The sequence below is a fragment of the Bidens hawaiensis genome, unplaced genomic scaffold (assembly GCF_021521415.1).
Source record: "Bidens hawaiensis isolate Kalapana, Puna unplaced genomic scaffold, B.hawaiensis_p1.1 tig00026008_1, whole genome shotgun sequence".
Taxonomy (NCBI): Eukaryota; Viridiplantae; Streptophyta; class Magnoliopsida; order Asterales; family Asteraceae; genus Bidens; species Bidens hawaiensis.
In genome coordinates this window covers 56,533-80,865 of record NW_027494187.1, presented here as the reverse complement: position 1 = coordinate 80,865, position 24,333 = coordinate 56,533, and the positions used below count along the sequence as shown (strand labels likewise).

The 24,333-nt window shown below is 34.9% G+C and overlaps 2 protein-coding genes and 2 pseudogenes across 3 annotated transcripts; all 4 read right to left on the bottom strand.

Moving 5' to 3' along the window:
* Window positions 1–378: 378 nt before the first annotated feature.
* On the bottom strand, window positions 379–9,022 carry LOC143572778 (diacylglycerol O-acyltransferase 1-like; annotated as a pseudogene). Its single transcript, XR_013142322.1, has 17 exons — window positions 8,940–9,022; window positions 7,977–8,061; window positions 5,617–5,697; window positions 5,468–5,541; window positions 5,277–5,352; window positions 4,798–4,829; window positions 4,481–4,604; window positions 4,283–4,384; window positions 4,082–4,183; window positions 3,091–3,227; window positions 2,921–3,001; window positions 2,780–2,800; window positions 1,768–1,830; window positions 1,630–1,677; window positions 1,461–1,523; window positions 1,125–1,178; window positions 379–515 (listed from the first exon to the last, which is right to left on the bottom strand). The product of XR_013142322.1 is annotated as a diacylglycerol O-acyltransferase 1-like (transcript).
* Window positions 9,023–10,102: 1,080 nt separating this feature from the next.
* LOC143572767 (eukaryotic initiation factor 4A-9-like) lies at window positions 10,103–12,439 on the bottom strand (annotated as a pseudogene).
* A 3,844-nt stretch (window positions 12,440–16,283) lies between these two features.
* On the bottom strand, window positions 16,284–20,081 carry LOC143572772 (eukaryotic initiation factor 4A-15-like). Its single transcript, XM_077057832.1, has 5 exons — window positions 20,001–20,081; window positions 17,994–18,063; window positions 17,800–17,906; window positions 17,172–17,602; window positions 16,284–17,060 (listed from the first exon to the last, which is right to left on the bottom strand). The coding sequence occupies exons 2-5, from the start codon at window positions 18,059–18,061 to the stop codon at window positions 16,425–16,427; spliced, it is 1,242 nt and encodes a 413-aa protein (XP_076913947.1). The 5' UTR covers window positions 18,062–18,063; window positions 20,001–20,081; the 3' UTR covers window positions 16,284–16,424.
* Window positions 20,082–22,342: 2,261 nt separating this feature from the next.
* LOC143572776 (uncharacterized) lies at window positions 22,343–23,853 on the bottom strand. The gene is made up of 2 exons (XM_077057835.1): window positions 23,382–23,853; window positions 22,343–23,247 (listed from the first exon to the last, which is right to left on the bottom strand). Exons 1-2 carry the CDS (start codon window positions 23,851–23,853, stop codon window positions 22,343–22,345), a joined length of 1,377 nt encoding a protein of 458 aa, XP_076913950.1.
* Between the last annotated feature and the right edge of the window lie 480 nt (window positions 23,854–24,333).

Sequence of the window (24,333 nt, the reverse complement as noted above, 5' to 3'; positions counted from 1 at the left end):
CTATTTTATAGAATTTTTACATCAAATATTTGGTGAGAATGATTTTTAATTTAATGAGATGTTATAACCCGTTTAAGGAATATATGGGTTTGGTAAGACCCATACCCATGAATTCAGGTCAAATGCATGAGAAGTCTTTATTTAAAAATCAAGCAAATCTGGTGACTCTAAAAAAAGAGGGAGCGACCACATCGCGACACGTAGGATTTTTATATCTTCGTTTATATATATTATAGATTATTATTATTATTATCATTATTTCTTCATATTGGTTACTTGCAAGAAAAGTTGTCTAATTGTTGTAATAATTACCAAAAATATATCATCAAACAAAAATGTACTATTATAAAATATCATTACCTGCAAAAACTACATGCAATAAATCATTCTCTAGTTTGGAAGGATATTATTTATTTAGTGTTGACTTTTCTATTCATCAAGTCATGGTAGTAGAGTAACACAGACATGGGTTGACCAAGAATGCAAAAAAAGCACCAAAACATAATGTTTCCCACCTGAAAAAATAAAAGAAAATAATTAAAAAAATAAAATAAATAGAGAAAACCTTCTCTTTACCAAGACTATATTGGGCGAAAACGAGTTGGTCAGCCAAATTGGTTAACGGGTCAAGGTGCGTTAAGATCACAGGTTTGGTCAAATTGGGCCGGTTTGGCTAGCATTTTATTTTAATTTTTAATTAATTAATTGTATAAAATTATATGGGTCAGGTTATTCTACAAAGAGGGACAAAAATGAGAAGAGTGAAATGATACGTAGAAAAAAAATTATTGTGTTTTTTTGTTACATCATTGTATCCTTTTTCTCGTCATTGTGCCTTTTCGTCGGTTTTTTTGTCTTGTATGGAACGGGAATGGCGGGGGAAGCATTTTAGTTTTTTTAATTTTTTTTGTTTTGTATTTATATTTTGAGTTATGATTTTTTTTATTATTTTTTGATGGTTTTTTTATAGCCGCAAATCCTTCTCACACTTCTTATTTTTGTCTCCCTTTACATTTTAACTTTTCCCAAAATTATGAATACGATATAAAAGCTTGATTGACCTGGTTAACCTGTTCGTCCCATTGACCCGTGATTAGTTAAGTATATATGAAACTATCGCGTACCATTGAATTCTGGAACTTGCGTTGCAAGAAATCTGTAAGCATCACCAATGGCACCTGATCCAAGAACAAGATGGGAAGGTCAAAGGGTTGGGTAACGAGTCAAAAGAGTTTAGGTTGATACGCGTCGTTATATTACTAGCCAGGTTATGTTGACCTGCGGACAACATTATTACAAAAAATCTTTCTTAATCTTTATATAAAACGATTTGGGAGGTTATATGGATTTGAAAATAGACTTTGATCAACTTCAACATTGTGTGTCGTTACGGTATATATGCTTCTTATTATCGACTATCGAACAAAGTAAAAAAGAAAAGAAAAAAAGGAGATTGTGACCTGAAGCATGATTCCAAGAAAGGCCCAAAACTTAAAAATATGGCATGGAACAGCAATACAAAGCTGATGCATATAAATAACAATCAGATGTTATCACTGACTAATTTAAAGAATTAATAAGATATTAAGATGTAAATCTTACTTAAGAAAAATATATATATTGATATACCTCATGGAACACTGCAGACATAAAGAATGCAATCAAATGGGCACCTCCCTGAATACAAATGTCTCAAATATTAAAACTTTATACATCAAGAACTTGATATGTCAAATGATGATATAAAACAACTTCGTTAAACGTTACCTTAGGTATGCCACTACGTAAGCATGGGAAATATATATGTCGCACGATCCATTTATGAACTGGCTGCGAAAACAATCAAACATTTATTAGCAGTGCATCGTGTATGCACTTTACGCAAGAGTGTCCTAACCGGTTAAAGACGTGGCCATTAGGGCCCGATCGTATCTTTTATAAAAAATAAATATTAGTTACATTTTAGGCATTAGCTATAAATTAATAACTATTTACTTTTATAGTTTATATAACTTCGAACGATTAAAAAATATAAAAAATAACCAGTTCACAAGATTACAACATTGTATAATGGCTCCCATTACCGAATAAAAGCGAAGTAATAAGGGACAATATGGCCTTCTAAAATCGGGTAAAGTTAAAATACAAAAGAAAACAAAAATGAGAAGTGTGAGAAAGATTTGTGACCACACAAAAAACCCCTTAAAAATAAATTCAAAAAAAATAATAAAAAAATCATAACTCAAAATATAAATACAAAACGAAAAAATTTTAAAAACTATAATGTTTCCACCATCATTCCCGTTCAAAAAAAATAAAAAAAAATGACGAAAAGACACAATGCCAAGATCAAAGACACAATTATAACTAAAAAAAGACACAATAGATCGCAAAATATAACACAATGCCGAACAAAATATAACACAATGTTGAGTAATATAACACAGTATAAAGAAAAAAAGACACAATCAATACGAAAATAAACACAAAACACAATGATAAACAAAAAGACACAATGACTTTTTTCACTTAGCATTGTGTTTTTTTTTTGTTTTTTTTTGAGAACTAGAAAGACGGTGGAAATATATTTGTGTTTTTACTTTTTTTGTTTTTTTATTAAATTTTGAGTTATGATTTTTTATTTTTTTTAAAAAAAATTTGAGAGGTCTTTTTATGTTGCTACAAATCCTTCTTATCCTTCTCATTTTTGTTCCCCTTTGTAGAATAACTTGACCCTCTAGAATCGGCATTAGTTGGTAATATTTGACAATAAGCTTACCATATTCCATAGTCTCCAGTACTAAAATCAGCACCAACATAATACATACACAAAAAACAAGTCAGCAACCATTTTATAGCAAATAAAATTTCAAAATATATTTTCTGTTTATTTCGATTTTTAAAAAAAAATAAAGTCTACCTCGTCTACTGTTTGCGCATCCACCAATCTTTATAGAACTCACGGTCACCAAAACGAAGAACTTCAGCAAGTATATTTAACCTATATCAGTAGCAGCATTGTTTGTAATATAACTAGCACAATGCTGAACAAGAACCAGAAGTAAAAACAGTGAATAAAAGAAGGCTTACCAAAGGTGAAAAAAGCAGTAAAACATACAGAGCCAAACGTATAAATTGGGAACGGAAAGCTTCAAAACGCGTTCGATGGCATATAAAAAATCCCCTTTTAATGGATGCCGCGAGTTTCTAACAATGGGGTTAATATACTGCATACAAACTTGACTATGTCAAAATAAGTTTAATACTAATGCATATAACCACCTAAATTGTTTTAACGGAAGATTCAAATTATTATTGTCAACGGGTGAGCAGAAAACCGAATTAACCGAACAGAAACCAAATTAGTCGAAAAAACCAAACCGAAGCATTAACCGACGGTTAATTTTTGTTTTATTGAAAAACCGAACCGAACCAATTGATGGTGATGAAGATTATGAATATGATGAATACTATGACTAAACTTTGCAGATGAACAAGATGACGAATGAAGATTGGGACTAAACTTTTATTATTTTTTGATTAAGCACGTTGTTGAATTTTAAACTCTAGTACTCTAGCAACTTTGTATTCGTATGGTTCCACGTAACACACGCCTATTTTTATTTGTAGAATTCAATATATATGTGGTACTCTAATACGCTCTTACAAACTTAAAATCATCATTTTCATTTTTTATTTTAAATTTTGTTTGCAATGTCTACACATAATTGAAAAAAGAAACTCGACTATAACCGAACCGACACAAAAAATAACCAAAAACCGAATGGTTTGTATATTAAAAAACCGATAACTTCAGTTTCGCCTAATAACCAAACCGAACTGTGCTCAGTCCTATTATTGTCACCCTAACTAATGCATTCATTAGTTATAAAGAAGCAATAAAATGGATAAAAAACATGTTAGTGAGTCAACCCAACCCGGCTCGTTTTAAACGGAACTAAAATGGCCCAATTCAACCCAAGCCCAAATGATGCCACATTAGCAGGCCATCATGCTCCCATTCTAAATTTAAATGCATAAATACACAAGCAAAATATTAAACATTTTTAAGAAGACTTACTTGTTCAATGATAAATCCCATCACCCCTGTAAATATTATGAATTTAATCGTCTGCCTTATCACCCAACCCTTCCGGATACATGCGGTGCGTGGATAGTTTCTCTACAAGTAAAAAAAAGTTTATTAAATTTTTTTTATTTTTAGTTTTTTGTTAATATTAGGATTGTATATATGTTATAGTTAAATAAAGCTGTTATGTACCTGGTAACATAATGTAGGAGCAACCATGAAGTATGCCAAACTATTGAAGTTGACATCATAAAAGTACTCGATACTTGAAGACGCCGACTTCTCCTTTTCCTTCTCCTAACACAACAATTTGTAAAATTATTTGAGAAAACTTTCCACAGAATATCGTACAAGACGATCACGTAACATAACTGTTACATATTTAGTTACCTTATCGATTGAGTTCACGAGCAAGCGCATGTCATAATTTGCATGCACAAAAGATACCAACTTTAACCAATTAACACAAGCAAACAACATCAGTGTAACCCCCGACAGAACGGCTGAATCAAACCTGCTAAACTTTAATCACATACTTAAAATTTATTCAAGCATTTCACAATAACTAACTAGTTAATTTACTATATATACTAGTGTACAACATATATACTGAAATAAAAGCAAAAAAAATGGCAATAAGCAAAAGGAAATAAAGGAAAAGTTAAAAGAAGCTTGTTTATTAAATTATAAGCATATGGTACACTAACCTCAAGATCATGTAAACTGGATAGAGAATAACCTACAAGAGTACATCAAATTCAAAATTTTGTGAATTGATATACTTATGCAAACGAACATTGTATTTAGCTTGGCAATTAAAACTAGGTGTATTGGTTTTTATTAATCTCAACTATCATATTTTGGTTGCTGCTCGGTCCCAACTAACGAATTGGTTGCTGGCGGTCCCATTTTTTAACGTATTTGTTCTCAACGGTCCACGACTAACAGAATCCTAACGGCGTTAGTTTCCGGTTGTTGGAAAACTCACATTTTTTGGGGGGGAAACAAAAATGTAACTTATCCGGCCAAAAGCGTTTTTCTGGCGACATGCAAGTAACGACGTTAGGATTCTGTTAGTCGCGGACCGTTGGGAACAGATACGTTAAAATACGGGACCATCAGCAGCGACCAAAAGATGATAGTTGGGATTAATAAAAACAAATATACCTTAAAACTATTTACTTACAGAGTCGGATAAACGTTTTGTCCATGCAAATTTCTCTACAGTGTATGCAGCGAGTGGGAAGATCGGAAGTGACAAACTACAAGAAAAACCAGAAAGCTTTATCTAGCAAATATTAAAAAAAAAGTTATATAACTATTTATCATATGATGCTAAACAATTTAAAAAAATGTCCAGAAATGAAACAACATTACCAGCACATAAGAAGTGGCCAATCTCTCAATGATCTTGAACTAAACCAAAAATTTGCATTGATCAATAAACCATACTGTAAAATTAATATAGGTTAATTGAACGGCGACGATACAAACAAAAATTATAAAGTTAAGATCAACACAGGCACCTTCATAAGATTTTCAAATATGAGCCTGCTGTTTACAGCAACAAGCACCACTATGCAGAGGTTAAATAAGCCTGCATGACTCTGGAACAACTTTCTAATCAGACAATTCATTTATAATAACTGTTCATCATAACAATAATTAATCAATATTATGTAAATATGTAGAATCCATAAAAAGTTGATTCAGTTGGTAGAAATCAACTGATTTATTATGAAGCAAGTAGGGTTGTAACTGAATCTAACCGAAGAATGCCTAGTTGTGTTTGTTCATTAAGCTTTTATCGGACAAGTGAACGGTTCACGAACACCTAACCGAACGAAACTTCTTGTTCGTGTTTATTTATTAAGAAAATCATTTTGTTCGTTAACGGTTCACTAACACAAATTAACACAAACAATATTTTATTTAATTTGGCTAACTGAGAATGGTCATTATCAACGGTTTAGTCCAGCTACCAAGTTTGTGTTGGTGTTTTTTAACATTCATATTCACATGTTAATTTACGCCCTGCTTGCGGTGCGCACATATAATGTATATATGTGTGAACCCTCGGGTGGGCAAAAGTAAAATCGCACTAATTTTAACGTTATTTTAGTAATCTCGTGAAAATAACGTTAAAAGTGGCGGAAGGTTAATCAGGCATCATGTGGTGGTGTTGATAGCCGAAAGACAATGGTACATGCACCAATCAGCCGGTGTCCCGATGATTGAGTGCTATGTGCCTTATGTCCAAGGCTTGATGCAAAACTACTATCGATTCGGGGGTCTCATCGGAAGCAGCCTCTCTATCCCTATGGGGTAGAGGTAAGGCTGTCTACATCTTACCCTTCTCAGACGCTACCATAGCTTTGCTATTGGTGGGATATACTGAGTATGATGATGATGATATTCACATGTTAATTTGCATATAATTAATCACAAAATACATTAATACTCATGTATATTTTTGTTTTATAGTGAAATCCATGTAATAACAGTATAGAACGGAAGGCTTCCTCCCAGTACCAACTGATAATTGGACTAGGAAGTTGTAAATCCGTGAGAACTTCGGCTAGAAGAGAGGGGTCTAGCGCGCCCGCCTCTTCTTCGCCAAGCAAGTTCATATGGATAAAATACGGCAAATCGAGACCATCAGGAAGTTTCATTCCAATGTCACTCATCCGATGCTGTAGTTCACTAGCAATTTTTGACAAAAGATCTTCCTGCTCAGTGAATGATGCATCGGACTCAGAAGCGCGGCTTCGTGCCGCACTGGAGTGATCCAATATGTGGTTCCGCACGTTCCACCACTTCTCCGTTCATTTCCAATACTGATCGTGAAACACCATGATCAGCAGGATGTTGAGGTCCGAAATTCGAAGTGAAATTTTTGATTTGCCCGTTCCTAGTCGTCATGGGAAAGAAAGGCAGAAAGAAGAAATAAATTATTCCCTTTTTTCTTGTCCAATACCACCAGGCCCAGAAATGCATCTCCTTCGCCCGCACGAGATACTTATTGAACCCGGGGAGAAAGATGCCCACCATTCTCTGTCACTAAAACCAACCTGTCCTCCTCAAACCCATCTGCCTCTATACTTTTGCTTAAATCTCTATAATAAGATTACAAAAGTCATTAAAACCTTAATGTACAAACATAAACAAACAAACATTAACGAGCATAAACAGACGTAAACATACACATTATCAAACGTTCACGAACACAATTGAACGAGCATCACCTTTGTTCGTGTTCGTTCATTTAGTTAATCGAACAATATTCTTTGTTCATGTTTGTTCATTTACTAAACGAACGAACATAAACGGACGTAAACGAACATATTATCTAAAGTTCACGAGCACAATTGAACTAACATTGCCTCTGCTCGTGTTCATTCATTTAGTTAATCGAACGATATTCCTTGTTCATGTCGTTCATTTACTAAACTAACGAACATACACGGACGTAAACGAGCATATTATCAAACGTTCACAAACACAACTGAACGAACATTTTCCACAGTTCGTGTTCGTTCATTTAGTTAATCATACGAAATTCTGTGTTCATGTTCATTCGTTTACTAAACAAACATAAACGAACGTAAATGAACATGGCCTTTGTTCGTGCTAGTTCATTTACTAAACATTCACGAACACAATAGAACGAGCATTCGCCTCTGTTCGTGTTCGTTTGGTTAGTTCAGTTTCGATTTAATTACAGTAAGCATAAACCTAGAGTCCTAGAGAATACATGCATGCATGCATGCATGTATGTATTAATTAATTTGATCATTTATCACTATCTGAAGTCGTAAACAACAATTAGAATCTAAATCAACGGATATAAATTTATAATAATGCTAATAATAATAATAACAACAACCTGTTTAAAAATGGCGTCAGAGCTAAGAGGAGACTCTCTGATTCTGTTATGAGCAGGTATTGCATCACGCTTCTTCTCCGATCGGCTTTTGGATGATCGAAATCGTTATTTCCGACGTCAGAATTTGATTTTGGCGAAAACGAATCGGATATTACACCGGTCGTTGTGATCGGACGTCTGCGTACGTCAGAAGACATCAGTAATTAATTGATATATTGTAAAATGGTACGTACGTATATATATGTATATGATTATGAACGACGGTTGGTTGGTTGGTTGGTTGGTTAGTGAAGAAGCTAGCTGACGACAAAATTATAACGGTGGATTCAAGTCGAGTTTCTTTGGATTATACATACAAATACAATGCAACGGACTTTTATTTTATTCTTATTTGCGGGTAAAAGTTTAACGCCGTTAACTCAACAATAAACAGATTCGGTTTATAAACTAGTTAAACTAGGGGTGTGCGTGATGCGGTTCGATCCGGTTTTGGGTTAAAACCGAACCAAAAACCAAAACTTCGGTTTTTGAAGTATCTGAAACTGTTTGGTTTTGGTTTCGGTTCGGTTTCGGTTTTTGATTTTAGGTAAAAAAAAAAGTTTTCAAAAAGTAATTAATTTAGGTATAAATAATTTTGTTAATTGTATAATAACAGACTATTAAACATTTTACCAAAAATATTTGAGTTTTATGTTTATTAAATTCTTATAAATTACTTAATATAAAATATAGAAAAATTATTTGTATCGAACATATTTGTATCTATTCGATAGAGGTTAGCAAATAATACCGAGTACCAGTGCCAAGTTTTTGAGAATATCTTTTATATATATATATATATATATATATATATATATATATATATATATATATAATAAACAAGTAATAAATGATAGAAATCATGATTTGAATTATTTTTCTAATTCATCTAATTTGTTATTTTAATCATGTATATGTATGTACCTAATCCCCGACCAATGATAGTTTTCACTTAATGCCCGAGGTACCGCGGAGGGTGCCCGTGTGTGCCCCATATCATAATTCATAGGTGTGAAATGGTTAATATTGTAAACAGATGCTAACGGACAAACAAGCACTATTAAGGATTTGAGTTTGTCTGTGTTTGTTTGTGTCTGCTCGTTAATATTGTAAACGGATGCTAACTAACAAACGAGCACTAATGAACACCAAGTGTATGTGTAGTGGTCGGCATGTTGGGCGACAAATAGCCAATAAACCCACCCCTGCGGTAAGAGGGCCGACAAGGGGGGGTGGGCAACGAGAATTTGTTGTCGTTTTTATTTTTTTGAATAATATTATTATATTAGTATGTGTGTGTGTGCGCGCGCGCGCATGATGTGATGGGGCTACAACACCATTACACCCTGAAATGAAAATCACCCATTTGATGACGGTGACGCCACGTGTCAAAAACCGCCCCCATATTGTAGCCCTCCACTACTGACTACACATAGCCCGGACATATAAACACACGGACACTAATTGAAAAACAAACACTAACGGGCACTGATGAACATTAATGGACAAACATACATAAACGGCTCTAACGAACAAACCAGCATAACGATTACATATTAATTCAAAAAGGATAATCATAAATCCAGACGTTACTGGACGAACATGAGCGGATGAACATTACCGAATATAATCGGACGGATGTTCACGAACAATATTGAACGAATGCAGCCTCTGTCCATGTCCGCCGGTCAAACTTACCGAATGAAACCTGTTTGTTTTGTTCATATCCGGTTCGTTTATTATACGGACGAACATAAATGAACTTCCACTGGACGTCCGGTTCGCTTACAGCCCTACTGATTACTAATACATATTAATTAGTAATCCCTAAAACACCCTTAATTCGCCAAACTTGCAAATCAAGGAATTAACCAAACCCAATATACCGAACTTGTATACGAGTCGGGAACTAGTTAACGAGCCAACAATAATACTGTTTGCCCTGTACAAAACATGAGCTTGAGTTCAAGCAAAGTACAACAATAACAAGAAACTGACTTCATTTATATCATTTAGTGCAGATAATTGCTTACCGGTTATATGGCAGTCGAGTCGGTTTTAAACTAAAAAGAAACTGCAGTTTGAACATTTAATAAGATAAACCAAAACACATAACTAAACTGAATCAACTCATATCAGATCAGCAATATTTGAAGGCATCTCCTCAACAACCACATTGTAGAACTTCTGGATATCTGCTAGCATTCTTTCGTCATCCGATGTCACAAAATTAATGGCAACACCTTTCCTACCAAACCGCCTGCTTCTCCCAATACGATGGAGATAGTTTTCGGGTTGGGTAGGTAAATCATGGTTGATAACAAGTGACACTTGTTGCACATCAATTCCACGCGCCAAATAATCAGTTGTCAAGAGTACACGCGATGACCCAGACCGAAACTCACGCATACTGATGTCACGCGTGTTCCGGTCCATGCCATCGTGTGTGGCTGACACAGTGTGGTCCCGGCTTTTCAGTTTATCGGTCAGCCAGTCAACTGTCCGGTTAGTGTTGACAAAGATGACACTTTGGGTGATTGGTAAGGCTTCATAAAGCTCACACATGGTTTCAAGCTTCCATTCTTCTTTTTCAACATTTACACATGTGTCAAACAATTCTATGTCGTACTGAGTACGACATAGAATTGTTTGACACATGCCAACGCGAGTTCGTCACGTTTAACGAGAATTCGTACCGGTTTATTCATAAACTTTCTTGTGGCTTTAAGAGCCTCGGGTGGCATTGTTGTAGAAAACACTCCAACTTGAACCTTTGGCGGGAGTAACCAAAAGATATCATAAACTCGATCCTTGAAACGTCTTAAAACCAATTCATCCGCCTCGTCGAGAACAAACATTTTGATGAAATCAGAATGTAACGTGTGACTTCTAAGCATGTCGAATACGCGTTCAGGTTTACCAACGACAACGTGGACCCCAGCTGAGAGTATGCGTTGGTCTTCACGAACACTGGTCCCGCCGACACAAGCATGCACCTTCACACCAAGGGCCCGCATAACCTTTTCAATTTGTTGCAAGTTCACGAGTTGGAGCTAAAACTAACGCCTGACATTCCACCTTGTTGTAGTCTAGTTGTTGAAGAATACCCGAGCAAAAAGTTGCGGTTTTACCGGTTCCAGATTGAGCTTGTTGGATCACATCTAGACCCTTGGTGAAGGGTACAATTCCCTTTTGTTGGATTGCAGATGGCTTCTCAAAGCCTATTTTCATATAACTTAAGTGTCAAAAAGAAATATATTTTATACAGGTATACTTATATAGGGGAAAGTTAACGTACAAATTAATTTGTTGTGCTAACTGTGCTTATAAAGTAGTGTAACTATATATACAACATAGTGTAACACTGCGATGCAATTACATAATTACACTACTTGTATATATAATTACACTACTTGATTCGCACAGTTAGCACGTTAATTTAATTTGTATTTGATCCAAACCCTCCTTAAATATATCCTTTTAGAAGTCAAAACTTTCATATGCATGTAATTACATACACATATTTATACTCTTTTAAAACACTAAAAATGTTTAGAAAGATATGTAACCACGAAACTCACCATATGCGAAAATGCCTCTCACGAGTTTTTCTTGCAAACCCATGGAATCAAAGCTTTCATAAACTTCATCATATGATGTAAAGAAGTCTTGTCCATCAGTTGAAAGCCTATATAATAAATCAAAGATACAAGTATTTATAAAGTAGGGGAGCAAAAGAGCCGAGCTACTTGGGATAGGCCCGTTAGAAATTTGCACCGAGCCGAGCTTAAACAAACTCGAGCTTTATCTCAGCTCATTTAATAAACGAGCTCAGGCCCAAGCTTCAAATATCAAGCTAGAGCCCGCTCGCAAGCCTAAACAAGGTTTTTTATTGATATAATTTTATTTAATTTATTTGTATTATAACTATTATTATACATAAAATATGATAAAATAATAAACTAATATATATTATATTATATTATATATAAATAATAAATATGTATGTAAATAATTATCAAAAAATATAAATGAAATAACTAAATAATAAACTAGCCGAGCCCACTTGAAAAGATACTCACGAGCCAAGCTCGAGCATTAGAGATGCAGCTCTAAACGAGCCGATCTTAGGCTCGTTTACACCCCTATTGAAAAGTAAGCAACATCTTAAGACATGTTCCAACACTAAAACAATACCAAGCAAGCGATTAGCTAGATAGACTTACAATTCATCCATTTTTGAATCAAATTGACGAGTATCAAACGGAGATCTTTCTTGTGCTACAGCTGCCATGATTGCAGTCGGACACTGATTCCTAAAGTGTCCTGTCTCCTTGCAGTTCCAACATTCCACATCTTTATGGGTCCTAGACTGACTCGTTTTCCCATTACCGCTCCCACTCCCACTACCACTATTATTTTCCCTTAATCTGTTAGCATGCACTAATTCACTCAATGATTCACCTGAATTTCTTCGTATGACGTCTTCACCAAGAATAAGATCTCGAATACCATTAAAAGTTAACTCACTGGTGAAACTAGTAATCGTTGTAACAGTCCCTAACCAGCTATCAGGCAATGATGATAACAGTAATAGAGCCTGAACCTCATCCTCGAGTTTTATACCAACCGACCCAAGTCTCGTCAAAATCGAATTCAAGTAGTCGATGTGCAATATAACTGAACTTCCTTCTTTCATCTTCGTGTCGACCAGTTCACGTATCAGGTTAACCTTATCAGCCACCACCGAAGGCGTCTCGTACATACTAGACAATGCATCCATAATCCCACGCGCAGTAGTTTCCTTGAGAATGTTGAACGCAACATCCTTCGTCAGCGACAACCTAATAACCGCCTTGGCTTTCTTATCTAAAGTCTCCCACTCGTCTACTTTTATATTCTCGGGTCTTTCACCTAATACTATATCCAAATCCTTTTCAACCAGCAAATCCTCGATTTGCATTTTCCACCAACCAAAGTCTTTTCCATCAAACTTCTTGATCTGAAGTTTCCCGCTCTCAACCATTATTTCAAACACAACACGATTTTGTGCCTACAATAAAAACATTGGATTGGGTTACACACACCATATTGGTTATTTGAACACAAGGTAAACCTATACGAATTGTATAGGTCCAGAATTATGTCAGTTTGTGTCTGCGAATGTTATGTTTTGTTTCATTGTTTCGTATAACTCCTATACGAGCCGTATAGGCTTCATGTCTTGTATAGCTCCTATATGACTCGTATATGCATATATTTTTTTAAAATAAAATTTACTTAAAAAATACAAAATATAGTAAGTAATAGCCGACATGGTATTAAGATAAAAAAAACATAATGTAAAAGTACATATTTTATTACATACGAAAACAACACATGAACAATATGAGTGTTTCGAGGTAACGACTTTATTTCGACACATGTGTCGAAAAACGTCGGTACCCCAAAAAGCTCTTGTTGTTCGTAGGTTGTTTAATTAGTATGAAGCAAAATATGTACATTTAAATCACATGGATTGTTATTTCCTATATTTTATATTTTTTCAAGTTAAAATAAAATAGATCGAAGCATGGAGATTTATTATTAACAGGAAGATAGAAATAATGATACCTTGCAGTTGCTGACTAACTGAACGAGTTGACGATTAATTCAAGAATTGTAGACAAGGTTTTTGAGTTTTAAGATACTCGTTTGAAGTCGAACGGGCTGGGTTATATATATACTAGTTTGAGTTTGAGCCTCGTGTTTTTAGGTTTCTGTTTTTATTCGTACTGCTATTTTATATTTTTTAATGATTTGTTTTTATCTTTTAACATAGTTTTGCATACGTATATATTAGTTCGTTATGTTCATTATATTTTTTAACCGTTTGGATTTTGTCACTTGAGATGTGTATTTGTTTTTAGAATTTTAACGAATTAACATAAATAAAAACCAACATGTTGATTTTTTTAAATTAAACAAATATGAACACAAATATTTGTCTTACGAAAACGGGACGGCTGATATAGGTAACGATGGTGGTTGATGCATGAGATGGGAGGTTGACGATGGGGGTGGTAATCGGAAGTTAACCGGTGACGGAGAGGAAGATTGGCGACTGAGAATATGTAAAGTAAATAAATTAAATTAGGGTTTGATGATGAAAGAGTCTCAAAAGTAAATTGAGATATTATAACCCGTCTAAGGGCTATCCGGGTTTGATGAAAAACTATTGTTTGATGATTAAGGGTTTATTTCACATATAAATGAGATGTTATAAATCGTTTAAGATGTATCCGGGTTTGGTGAGACATATGATCCGCAAAAACTATTGTTTGATTATAAATGAGTTTCATAAATAAATTCAATTCTATAAACCATTTAAGGACTATTCGAGTTTAGTGAGACTCATACATGCGAATTCAGGTCAAACGCAAATCACAAATCAAGCAATCTAGTGGTTTGAGAAGGAATGAGAAGCAATCAGAGAGTGACATATAGGATTTTTTGATAGACGTTTATATAGATATATTTTTTCATGATAAATGAATTCAAGTCATAATAGGTTAAAACATTAGTGGACTACTTCAACACTAATTACATGACACGTTTAACTTGTTCGGTTGAATATGCTAGTAAGTTGTCATGACATGTTTAAAAGATCATTAATATTATTTACTTTGTCTACATCATAAATTGGTTTTTGTTTCCGGAATGAGTAAAAGATTACTTATACAGTTATTCTGATAGTACTCTTATCTAAGCACCTTAATTTTAACAGGTTATTTTCCTGTTATGACAATGACTTCATGTCATCAACAAGTTAATACATTACTGGGATTAAAAACTATCTGGTAATATGCGTGACACGTTTAACTTGACCCGCCAATTTTTTTTCAAAGGCCAAATATATATAACTAAAACGAGAAACTTCTATCTAGTCGCCAGGAGCTCAAAGAATATACAATAAGGAAACAAAGACACAAGTTAACCAGGACTATATCAACATACACTCACAAAGAAAAGTTAATAAAATTGAGCCTATAGTGTCCACCACCAAGTTACCAATCCAAAGTGTCTCTTTTTCCTAACTTCTTCACCCATAAAAGGATATTTTATCAACTTTGTTTTATAGGTTAGGGGTTGTTTGGTAGCCTCTAAATAATTTTATTAAGAGGATACCACTAAATCGGTCAAAGGTAAAGTGCTTGATTTACTTAAAAAAGCATCTCTCTTAATCTCTCATGTAGCCTCTTAATGGGTAAGTTTCATAAACATGCTAACCCTTTCAGAGGTCACCTCGTAATCATGTCTCTAGTTTATAACAAAATTGCCAAACAACCCCTTAAATAATAACTAGTTTTATTGTAAGTGTAACATATGGTCTCGTTCTACTAATATTATTTATTTTCCCTACGAGAGACACATGAATTTGTTTTTTGTTTCCCGGGTGATATGTTCTAGAAGGCGAGTTAGCGTGGAGCTCCCATTTCATCCACTACCATTACCCTCAAAGACAAGGCATTCTTACATCCTAGCATCTCTCTAACGGTGTGAAATTTGTAACACCCACTTGGTCTCATCGTCCTCTGTTAGGTACTTAGGTTTACCCCACTATCATAAATTGAATAGAATTGGTTGTGGTACACATGTATCATCCAGACTCGTGTACCCTCAATGTTGCTCGATTTGCCTACAAATAGCTCACAGTTTTGCTTTTTGTTGCTTGAGCTTTCCAAAAGTCATTTGACTCCAAAATGCGTCGATGATGTTTAGGCAGGATACTCTTTATGACCGGTATCTCACTCGTCCACACGTCTAAACAAAACAAGATAGGATTTGTCTATGGTGTCATTGAAACAAGACATGGATTTTAACAGTGTTAAACTGATTACTTATGTTTTGGTGTCTATTGAGACGAGTCAATAATCATTTTAAAATCATGATATTAATAGCTTGTATCGAATCGTGTTAAACATGTCTTCTTTTTTCAAACAGTATACTTTTATAAACAACCAGACAGACACCCACAAACTACCTCCATAACCCGGAGAGAAGCACCAAAAAAGAGCGCAACAAGAACAAACTACATGAACAAGAATTACACCAATTCGACTATTCTATCAAAGTAGTGTTACATTTAACAAAGTAATACATTTATTCTATTAGTTCAGAAAAGAATTGTGACAACGGTTGTTAATTTAAAAATAAAAATAAAAAACTACAATTGCTGATATAAAAATAAAAAATAAAAAACATGAGCAAGATAAAGAAAAGCATAGATAATAATAAAGTCATAAAGATATGTATTAAAAAATAACATAAAAGATCCAACTAGATAAGTGAATTCTAAAACATAAGGTACTTTCCTCTAATTAAACATAAAATATAATAAACCAAAACAAAACATTAAAGTGACTCAACTCATATCAAATCAGCAACATTTGAAGGCAGCTCCTCAACAACCACATTGTAAAACTTCTGGATATCTGCTAGCATTCTTGAGTCATCTGCTGTCAAAAAGTTAATTGCAACACCTTTTCTCCCAAACCGCCCGCCACGCCCGATACGGTGAAGATAATTCTCGGGTTGAGTCGGCAAATCGAAGTTGATAACAAGCGACACTTGTTGCACATCGATACCACGTGCCAACAGATCAGTTGTGATAAGCACACGCGATGACCCGGACCGAAACTCGCGCATGATGATGTCACGCGTGTTCTGGTCCATGTCACCGTGTGTGGCTGACACAGTGTGGTCACGGCTTCTCATCTTGTCGGTCAACCAGTCAACTTTCCGACGGGTGTTGACGAAGATGACACTTTGAGTGATTGCTAAGGTTTCATAAAGGTCACACAGAGTTTCAAGCTTCCATTCTTCTTTTTCAACATTCACATAGAACTGCTTAATACCTTCTAACGTGAGCTCGTCACGCTTCACGAGGATTCTTACGGGTTTGTTCATGAATTTTCTTGTGATCTCGAGTGCCTCGGGTGGCATGGTTGCAGAGAACACTCCAACTTGAACCTTTGGCGGGAGTAACTGAAAGATGTCATAAATCTGAAAAAGAAACAAATTACACATTATAAGATGATAATGACACAATACATACATACATATATATATATATATACATATATATTATTATCATTGCAAGTATAAAAAGCAAACCTGATCTTTGAAACCTCTTGAAAGCATTTCATCCGCCTCATCAAGGACAAACAGTTTGATGGAATCAGAACGTAACGACTGTCTCCTAAGCATGTCAAACACACGCCCAGGTGTACCAACGACAACGTGGACCCCAGCAGAGAGTATGCGCTGGTCTTCACGAACACTGGTCCCACCGACACAAGCATGTACCTTCACACCAAGGTAGTCACCAAGGGCCCTCATAACCTTTTCAATTTGTTGTGCAAGTTCACGAGTTGGAGCTAAAACCAAGGCCTGACATTCCACCACACTGTAGTCGAGTTGTTGAAGAATTCCCGAGCAAAAAGTTGCGGTTTTACCAGTTCCAGATTGAGCTTGTTGAATCACATCTAGACCCTTAGTGAAGGGTACAATTCCCCTTTGCTGAATTGCAGACGGCTTCTCAAAACCTAAATTCATATAACTTAAATGTCAAAATAAATATAAAATTATAAAGCTATACTCATATATATTCTTTTAAAAGTCCAAACTTCATCTATAATATATTTAATTTTCAAAATAGTATTAGAACCACATTTATCCACATTAATCCATTCACGATATATAATTCAAAACCTTTAGAAACATATGTAACAACTAAACTCACCGTATGCATAAATGCCTCTTAAAAGGTTTTCTTGCAAACCCATGGAATCAAAGCTTTCATAAACTTCATCATACGATGTAAAAAAGTCTTGTCCATCAGTTGAAAGCCTGTATAATAAATCAAAGGATATTAAACACTTGGAAATTAAGCAACATCTAAGACACATTCTAACACAAGTAGTTAAAAGAACTTACAACTCATCCATTTTTGCATCAAACTGACGAGTATCGAACTGCGATCCTTCTTGTGCTATAGCTGCCATGACTGGAAAAAGAACAAAAAACAGATGTTCTTTAAAACCAATAAAAAAATTGAAACCAACAAAGTTTGTACAATAAAATTTGCAAGCTCTTTCAACAAACAAAGAGCACAAACACTTTTATGGTTGTATGAATCATGCTTTTAAAAGGCGATTTAAGTGCACCTAAGCGCCAAGCGATAGATGACCAAAGTCCAAAAGGTGCTTTTAGACCCAAAAAAACTCGTGAGGCTCATCGTGCTCAGGCTTGTGGCTCACTCGATAAAAGCTCAAATAAAACTAGCTATAAAAACTTGATTTGAAACAACATGAGCTGAGTTGACTCATTTTTGTAACTGAGCCAAACTCATTTAACTTCAAAATCAAACTCAAGCCTAGCTGAGTTTATTTTCGAGCTCGAGCTCGAACCCACCCTGGCTCGACTTGTGAACAGCCCTAGGCTCATGTTGTAACACATACTTTCTAGGTTGTATATGTAAATAATTTATCAACTAAATCCTATAAAAAGGGTATTTATAGCTTAATATTGTGTAGGGAATGCTAAAACCTATTGAAATATATATAAATAACTATATAAAAATCTTGCGCCTTGCGCACGAAAATCGATGCTTCTCGCTTTTTAAAAGCAATCTAGAATATTATCAAATCAGCCAAAAAACAATAAAGCCTTTGAATTAAACAGCAAAGTAACATCATATTATACCCTCGGGTTTCATCTATGCAGCTAATGCGGAAAAATATAGGATATCGGTCAAGAACCGATATTTGAGATATCTGTTATCGCAATGAGATATCAGAGTGTGTATATATCCGATATATAGCAATTTAGCACTAGCAATTCAGTATACTATCCTACCATTAACAAATTAACATATTGCAACTTACAAAACACTAACAATTGTAGCAAACAGAAACTTATAAGACTTAAAGCACTAACATTAAACACTAAAAATTGATAATCAAGACTTAAAAAACTGATATCGGAAAAATCAGTATATATCAGTCAACATCCCGACCACTAACCAATATATCAGTTATATGTCAATGTTATATCAATGACATCGACTGAATAAGGTTTCATAAATCTATGCTAATCCTCCTAATCAAGCTCAAACTACTACTCTAATAATACAAAACCTTCAGTTGCATAAACGTAAACAGGAAAACAATTTGCAGTCAATTAACATCACGTATACAAAATCAGAACACGAATACATAACTAAGTATCATACCAGGACCTAGGGTTTTATAAACTTATGCTAATCATAATCAAGCTCAAATTACTCCAATAATACTGTCCAAATCTCTAAAAATTCAGTTGCAAACGCGTAAACCGAAGAACAATTTATAATCGATTCACATCACATATACAAAATCATACGAAAACCTAGGGTTTCATAAATCTATGCTAATCCTCCTAATCAACCTCAAATTCCTACTCTAATAATACAAAACCTTCAGTTGCAAACACGTAAACAGGAGAACAATTTGCAGTCACTATACATCACGTATACAAAATCAGAACACGAATACATAAATAAGTATCATACCAGGACCTAGGGTTTAATAAACTTACGCTAATCATAATCATGCTCAAATTACTCTAATAATACTGTCCACATCTCTAAAAAATCAGTTGCAAACGCGTAAACCGAAGCACAATTTATAATCGATTCACATCGCATATACAAAATCATACCAAAACCTAGGGTTTCATAAACCTATCCTAATCAAGCTCATATTACTACTGTCTAAAAATTAATTGAAACGAAGAACACTTTATATATACAAATAAATCAATATATAAGTATGATAGAAAAACCTAGGGTTTGATAAATCGAGCTAAAATTAATAGTCTAATAAGTAGTTGTAAACAATAATTAACCATCAGTGTTATAAAATCAACACACAGATTGAAGATAATAGAAAGAAATCATAATACCTTGAAGTTGTGGATTGAAGAATTTGTGACGTAACGAACGAAGGTTTTTAGGGTTTTTTTTTGTGTGCCTAAAACTTGTAATTGTAGAAGACGAGATGATTTATTATTATTATTATTATTATTATTATTATAGGCGGAATGCCCTATTTTTATTTTATGTCGGTTTGACACTTTTACCCATTTTCAATAGTTTATTTTGGTTATTATTATTATTATTAAACATAATTACATAAATGGTCCTTTATGTTTATCCCAAGTTCACTCGTGGTCCTTTATCTTCTAAATTGATGTTTATTGTTCTTTACGTTTCAGAATCTTACAATGTTTGTCCTTTAGGCCTAACCCTGTTAAAAATCTTTGTTAAATTGTGTTACGTGTTGCTCACGTAGGGGTATAACTGTAATTTTTTTGTTATAAATTATTGAACGATTGAGGTTGGACTGGGTTTAAATTGGGGGGAAATGTGAAGGGGGTATGAAATTACGGTTATACCCCCACGTGAGCATCTCGTGACACAACTTAACGAAGATTTTTAACGGAGTTAGGCCTAAATGACAAACTTTGTAAGATTCTGAAACGTAAATGACAATAAACATCAATTTAAAAGATAAAGGACCATGAGTGAAATTTGGGGTAAACATAAATGATAATTTCTGTAATTCTGTCTTATTATTTTTATTATTATCATTATAAAGTTTAAGATATTTATACTTGCTAAGGAGCTCCGCACTCATCGTTTAGTTTCGACAGTTTCGACGGCACTGAGTGATGATGGGAGATTATGTGAATAGGCGACGTTCACTAGTTAGATCGTTGAACTGAACGAGTTTTATTTCACTATATTGTCGTGCCTTCGGGTAAGTGTTCACGGGCGTTGGCTTAGGTGAGGATTTTCCCTGGATTGAAAGATAAGTGTTACCTGATGTAGTAAATCTAGTCAGTACCCAATTTGAATGATTCGTTGGCATTAAAAAAATATTTATATTTGCTTTATTATTTGAATATTACAATTTGTTTACTTAGAGTCCGCGTTTTACTTTAGGTTTTGTTTTATTTATTCTCTTTTCTTTAAATGATTTTCTAATAAATAGTGAAAATGATCAATTTGTTTTCACGGCACGACTTAACGAGAAAAAACTAAGTTAAGGTCAAACAACAAACAATGTAACATTTGAAAACGTAAAATATAAAACATGTCAGTTGTTGTTGTTGTGAAATGTCTGTTGGGCATTGCGTTCTTGTTATTGTGTAATGGACACGATCAGCACCCTTTGATATGTATTTGAAAAGATACTTTATAAGCATGCTCCAGCCACAATATTCAACATTAATGTGAGCCACGAAATGTAAAGAAAGAGTACGATTATAAGGAACCACGAATCCATTGTCGACTTTGACACTGGCTTTGACAATAGTGGGACCGTCTGATGGACGTTTGTAGTGTACATAACCGTTGTCGTCAATTAGGGATGGCAATGAAACCCGAACCCAATGGGAAAACCCGAAACCCGACATAAATGGGACGGGTAATACCCGACCCATTAGTGTTTGGGACGGGTTTGGGACGGGTCTTAAAATTTTTCGTGGGTTTGGGACGGGTTTGGGATTTATAATATACCCGATTACCCGACCCGATTACTCGATAACATAAACCCATTTACCCGATTATATACCCGATATAGCTTATTATATTTATATATACTATATTCCAAATATATTATTTGTCCAAACTTGTTTATGTTAATTATTTGAGATATTTTTATCTCTATGGTAACCATCTTTGTAATCGATTAGTTATATTTTGTCAAAACCCGGCGGGTTTTGAGCCGGGTATACCCGACGGGTATTTTTTCAAAACCCGATAGGAAACCTGAAACCCGATGAGAAAACCCGAAACCCGACGGGTAATTACCCGATTAAAACCCGACGGGTTTGGGATGGACTTTAGTAACCGGGTATGGGTTTGGGAATACCTAAACCCGACCCATTGCCATCCCTATCGTCAATTGACGTGGTTTCTTGGTATGCTTTAGGGAAACTCTTGGTGCACGTTCCGGATGACATGCATGGGGATGTTGGCTTCAACAAACCACATGGGCCATGAATCATAAGGTCGTTAACAATTTGATACAGGTGAGGATCAATTGAAGGGTCTGGATTTTGGGCAGAAATATAACGGTCGACATCAGATTCGTCCCTAATTTTGTATGCATGAGTTACCTATAATAACAGGTGGCAATGGAGAAGACCTCTTTTCTGGAACTCAATCGTGTATACGTCTATTATATCATGGAAAAGAAGACGAAGTTAGATATAATTGTGTACAAAAGGTGATATATAATTTAAGAGTGTACGTATAGTAAGAGGAGCAACCAACCTGCAACAACAGTACCAAAAGGTTTTTTTGTTTTTAGAAACCTGACGAAAGATTTGACTTTCATTTGGAAGACCCTAGCAATTATGTCTGGACGATCTTGTGATTTCAAAGTCGGAAATTTTGACATGTGTCTTTTGATTTCTGGCCAGTTCACATTGCATGTAAAAGTAATGAAATATTGTGGAATACCATGTACTCTACAGATAGCCAATGCGTCTTGATAATGCTTATACATATAGCGTGGGCCTCCGGTAAACGAAGATGGGAGGAATGTGCGTTTACCAACATCGCGAGCTTCAGTATCACCACGTTGTACTGCATCATGTATACCTTGGAGGAGCTCAATACGGAACAAATTTTGGCTGTTTCTTATATAGTCCAGCCTGTTTTCCTCAATACACACGTAGGCATCAACAATGTATTGTTGTGATAGACGACCACCTCTCAATGGTAATGTGTATATATTGTGTCGGTCATGGAGAACGTAGCTATAATACATGTTGACAGTGAGTCTTTTTTCGCGTGTACCAACAGGAAGACGTAGACAAATATTCGGTGACCATCCACTATCACCATATGGGAAAAGCAATGGGTATTGGAGTGGCATGTACAACCGGTGTAGTTTGCTTATTCTTTGAACCTTGTCATCTTTATGACAAACGACAATGTCATACTGATGACATGTTGCGTCATCATCAGAAATAATAGCCCCCAGTGTGCCGATAGATGGCCGGTCGTACGAACGATTCCTATCAGAGCCATAAAGACAGACGCTAAAACTAGGGGTATCTACAGAGGAAATGACACCCCTAGCTGCTCGAAAAAGTTTGACTAACTCATTGCAGTGTCCAAGAACGTTTGACAATGCAACTATAGTGTCAGCATTTAGACGACATTGAGTGTCATCAGTGAAAGCATGAAGTCTATTAGAGATTTCATTGTCAGTATCGTAAATAACATTTGTAAAAATCGTGGTCTTTGGTTTGGAGGAGGACAAAGAGAACCTAGCCAGTGATGAATCTGGCCAGATATCTTAAAAACATAAGGACCATATCCTTGGTTGATACTATTATCAACCTTAGCTCCAAAAGAAGTCATAGAGAAGGCGGAGTTGTAAGCCATAATGTTTGTCATGAATTCAGACTGTTGGAAAAGATGGACAATTGTTATATAAGGTGTTCTTGGAAGCGGAGGAACAACGTTGCCACCCTTGCAACACTGATTATACTTGACATTTTGACGTGAAGATCTTGAGACTAAACGCTCATCATACCAGAACAAAGCACTACATGAGGTACACACGTATTCACAATCGCCATTGTCAATGTAGAAAGGTGACAAAATATCAAGATGACGATCATTAGAAGACCTACTTGAAGAGGGGTTGGATGACTCGCATATGTTTTCAACTATGGGAGTGAAGGAGGTCGATGGTGAGATTTGAGAATCAGAACGTTGTCGTTTATGTTGTGACATGTTTAGCAGATAACTTAATTGCCGATAACAAAAGTAGGTCTCGTTTAAAATGAGTTGTTAACAAAAGTTTTTTATTTACTCTAGAATATCACTACCTAGTATAAACAAAAAGGAATACATACTTGATAATGCGGTTAATCCTCTTCTACTACAACCACCAGTATCCATAACGCGTGATAACAGCTGATTCCTAAAAAAAATGAAGTTAAACATTTTTAAGAGTTTACACACAAAGTAAGTTGGTTGTAAAAATTAAACAAAAGGAACATGTAAAGAAAAATTGAATAAGAATTCATAATCAAAGGTAAGCAGGTGATTAATTTTTCAAACCGAATTTTAGAAATGCGGTCTGAATTTGTAGTGAAATTAACATATACCAAAAGTACGTGTATGAATTTTATTAAATAATTTAGTAAGTTTATTTAAGGCCAAAATAAAATCTTGCTTAAATAAATTTTCTAAAATAAAAAATTCACACCC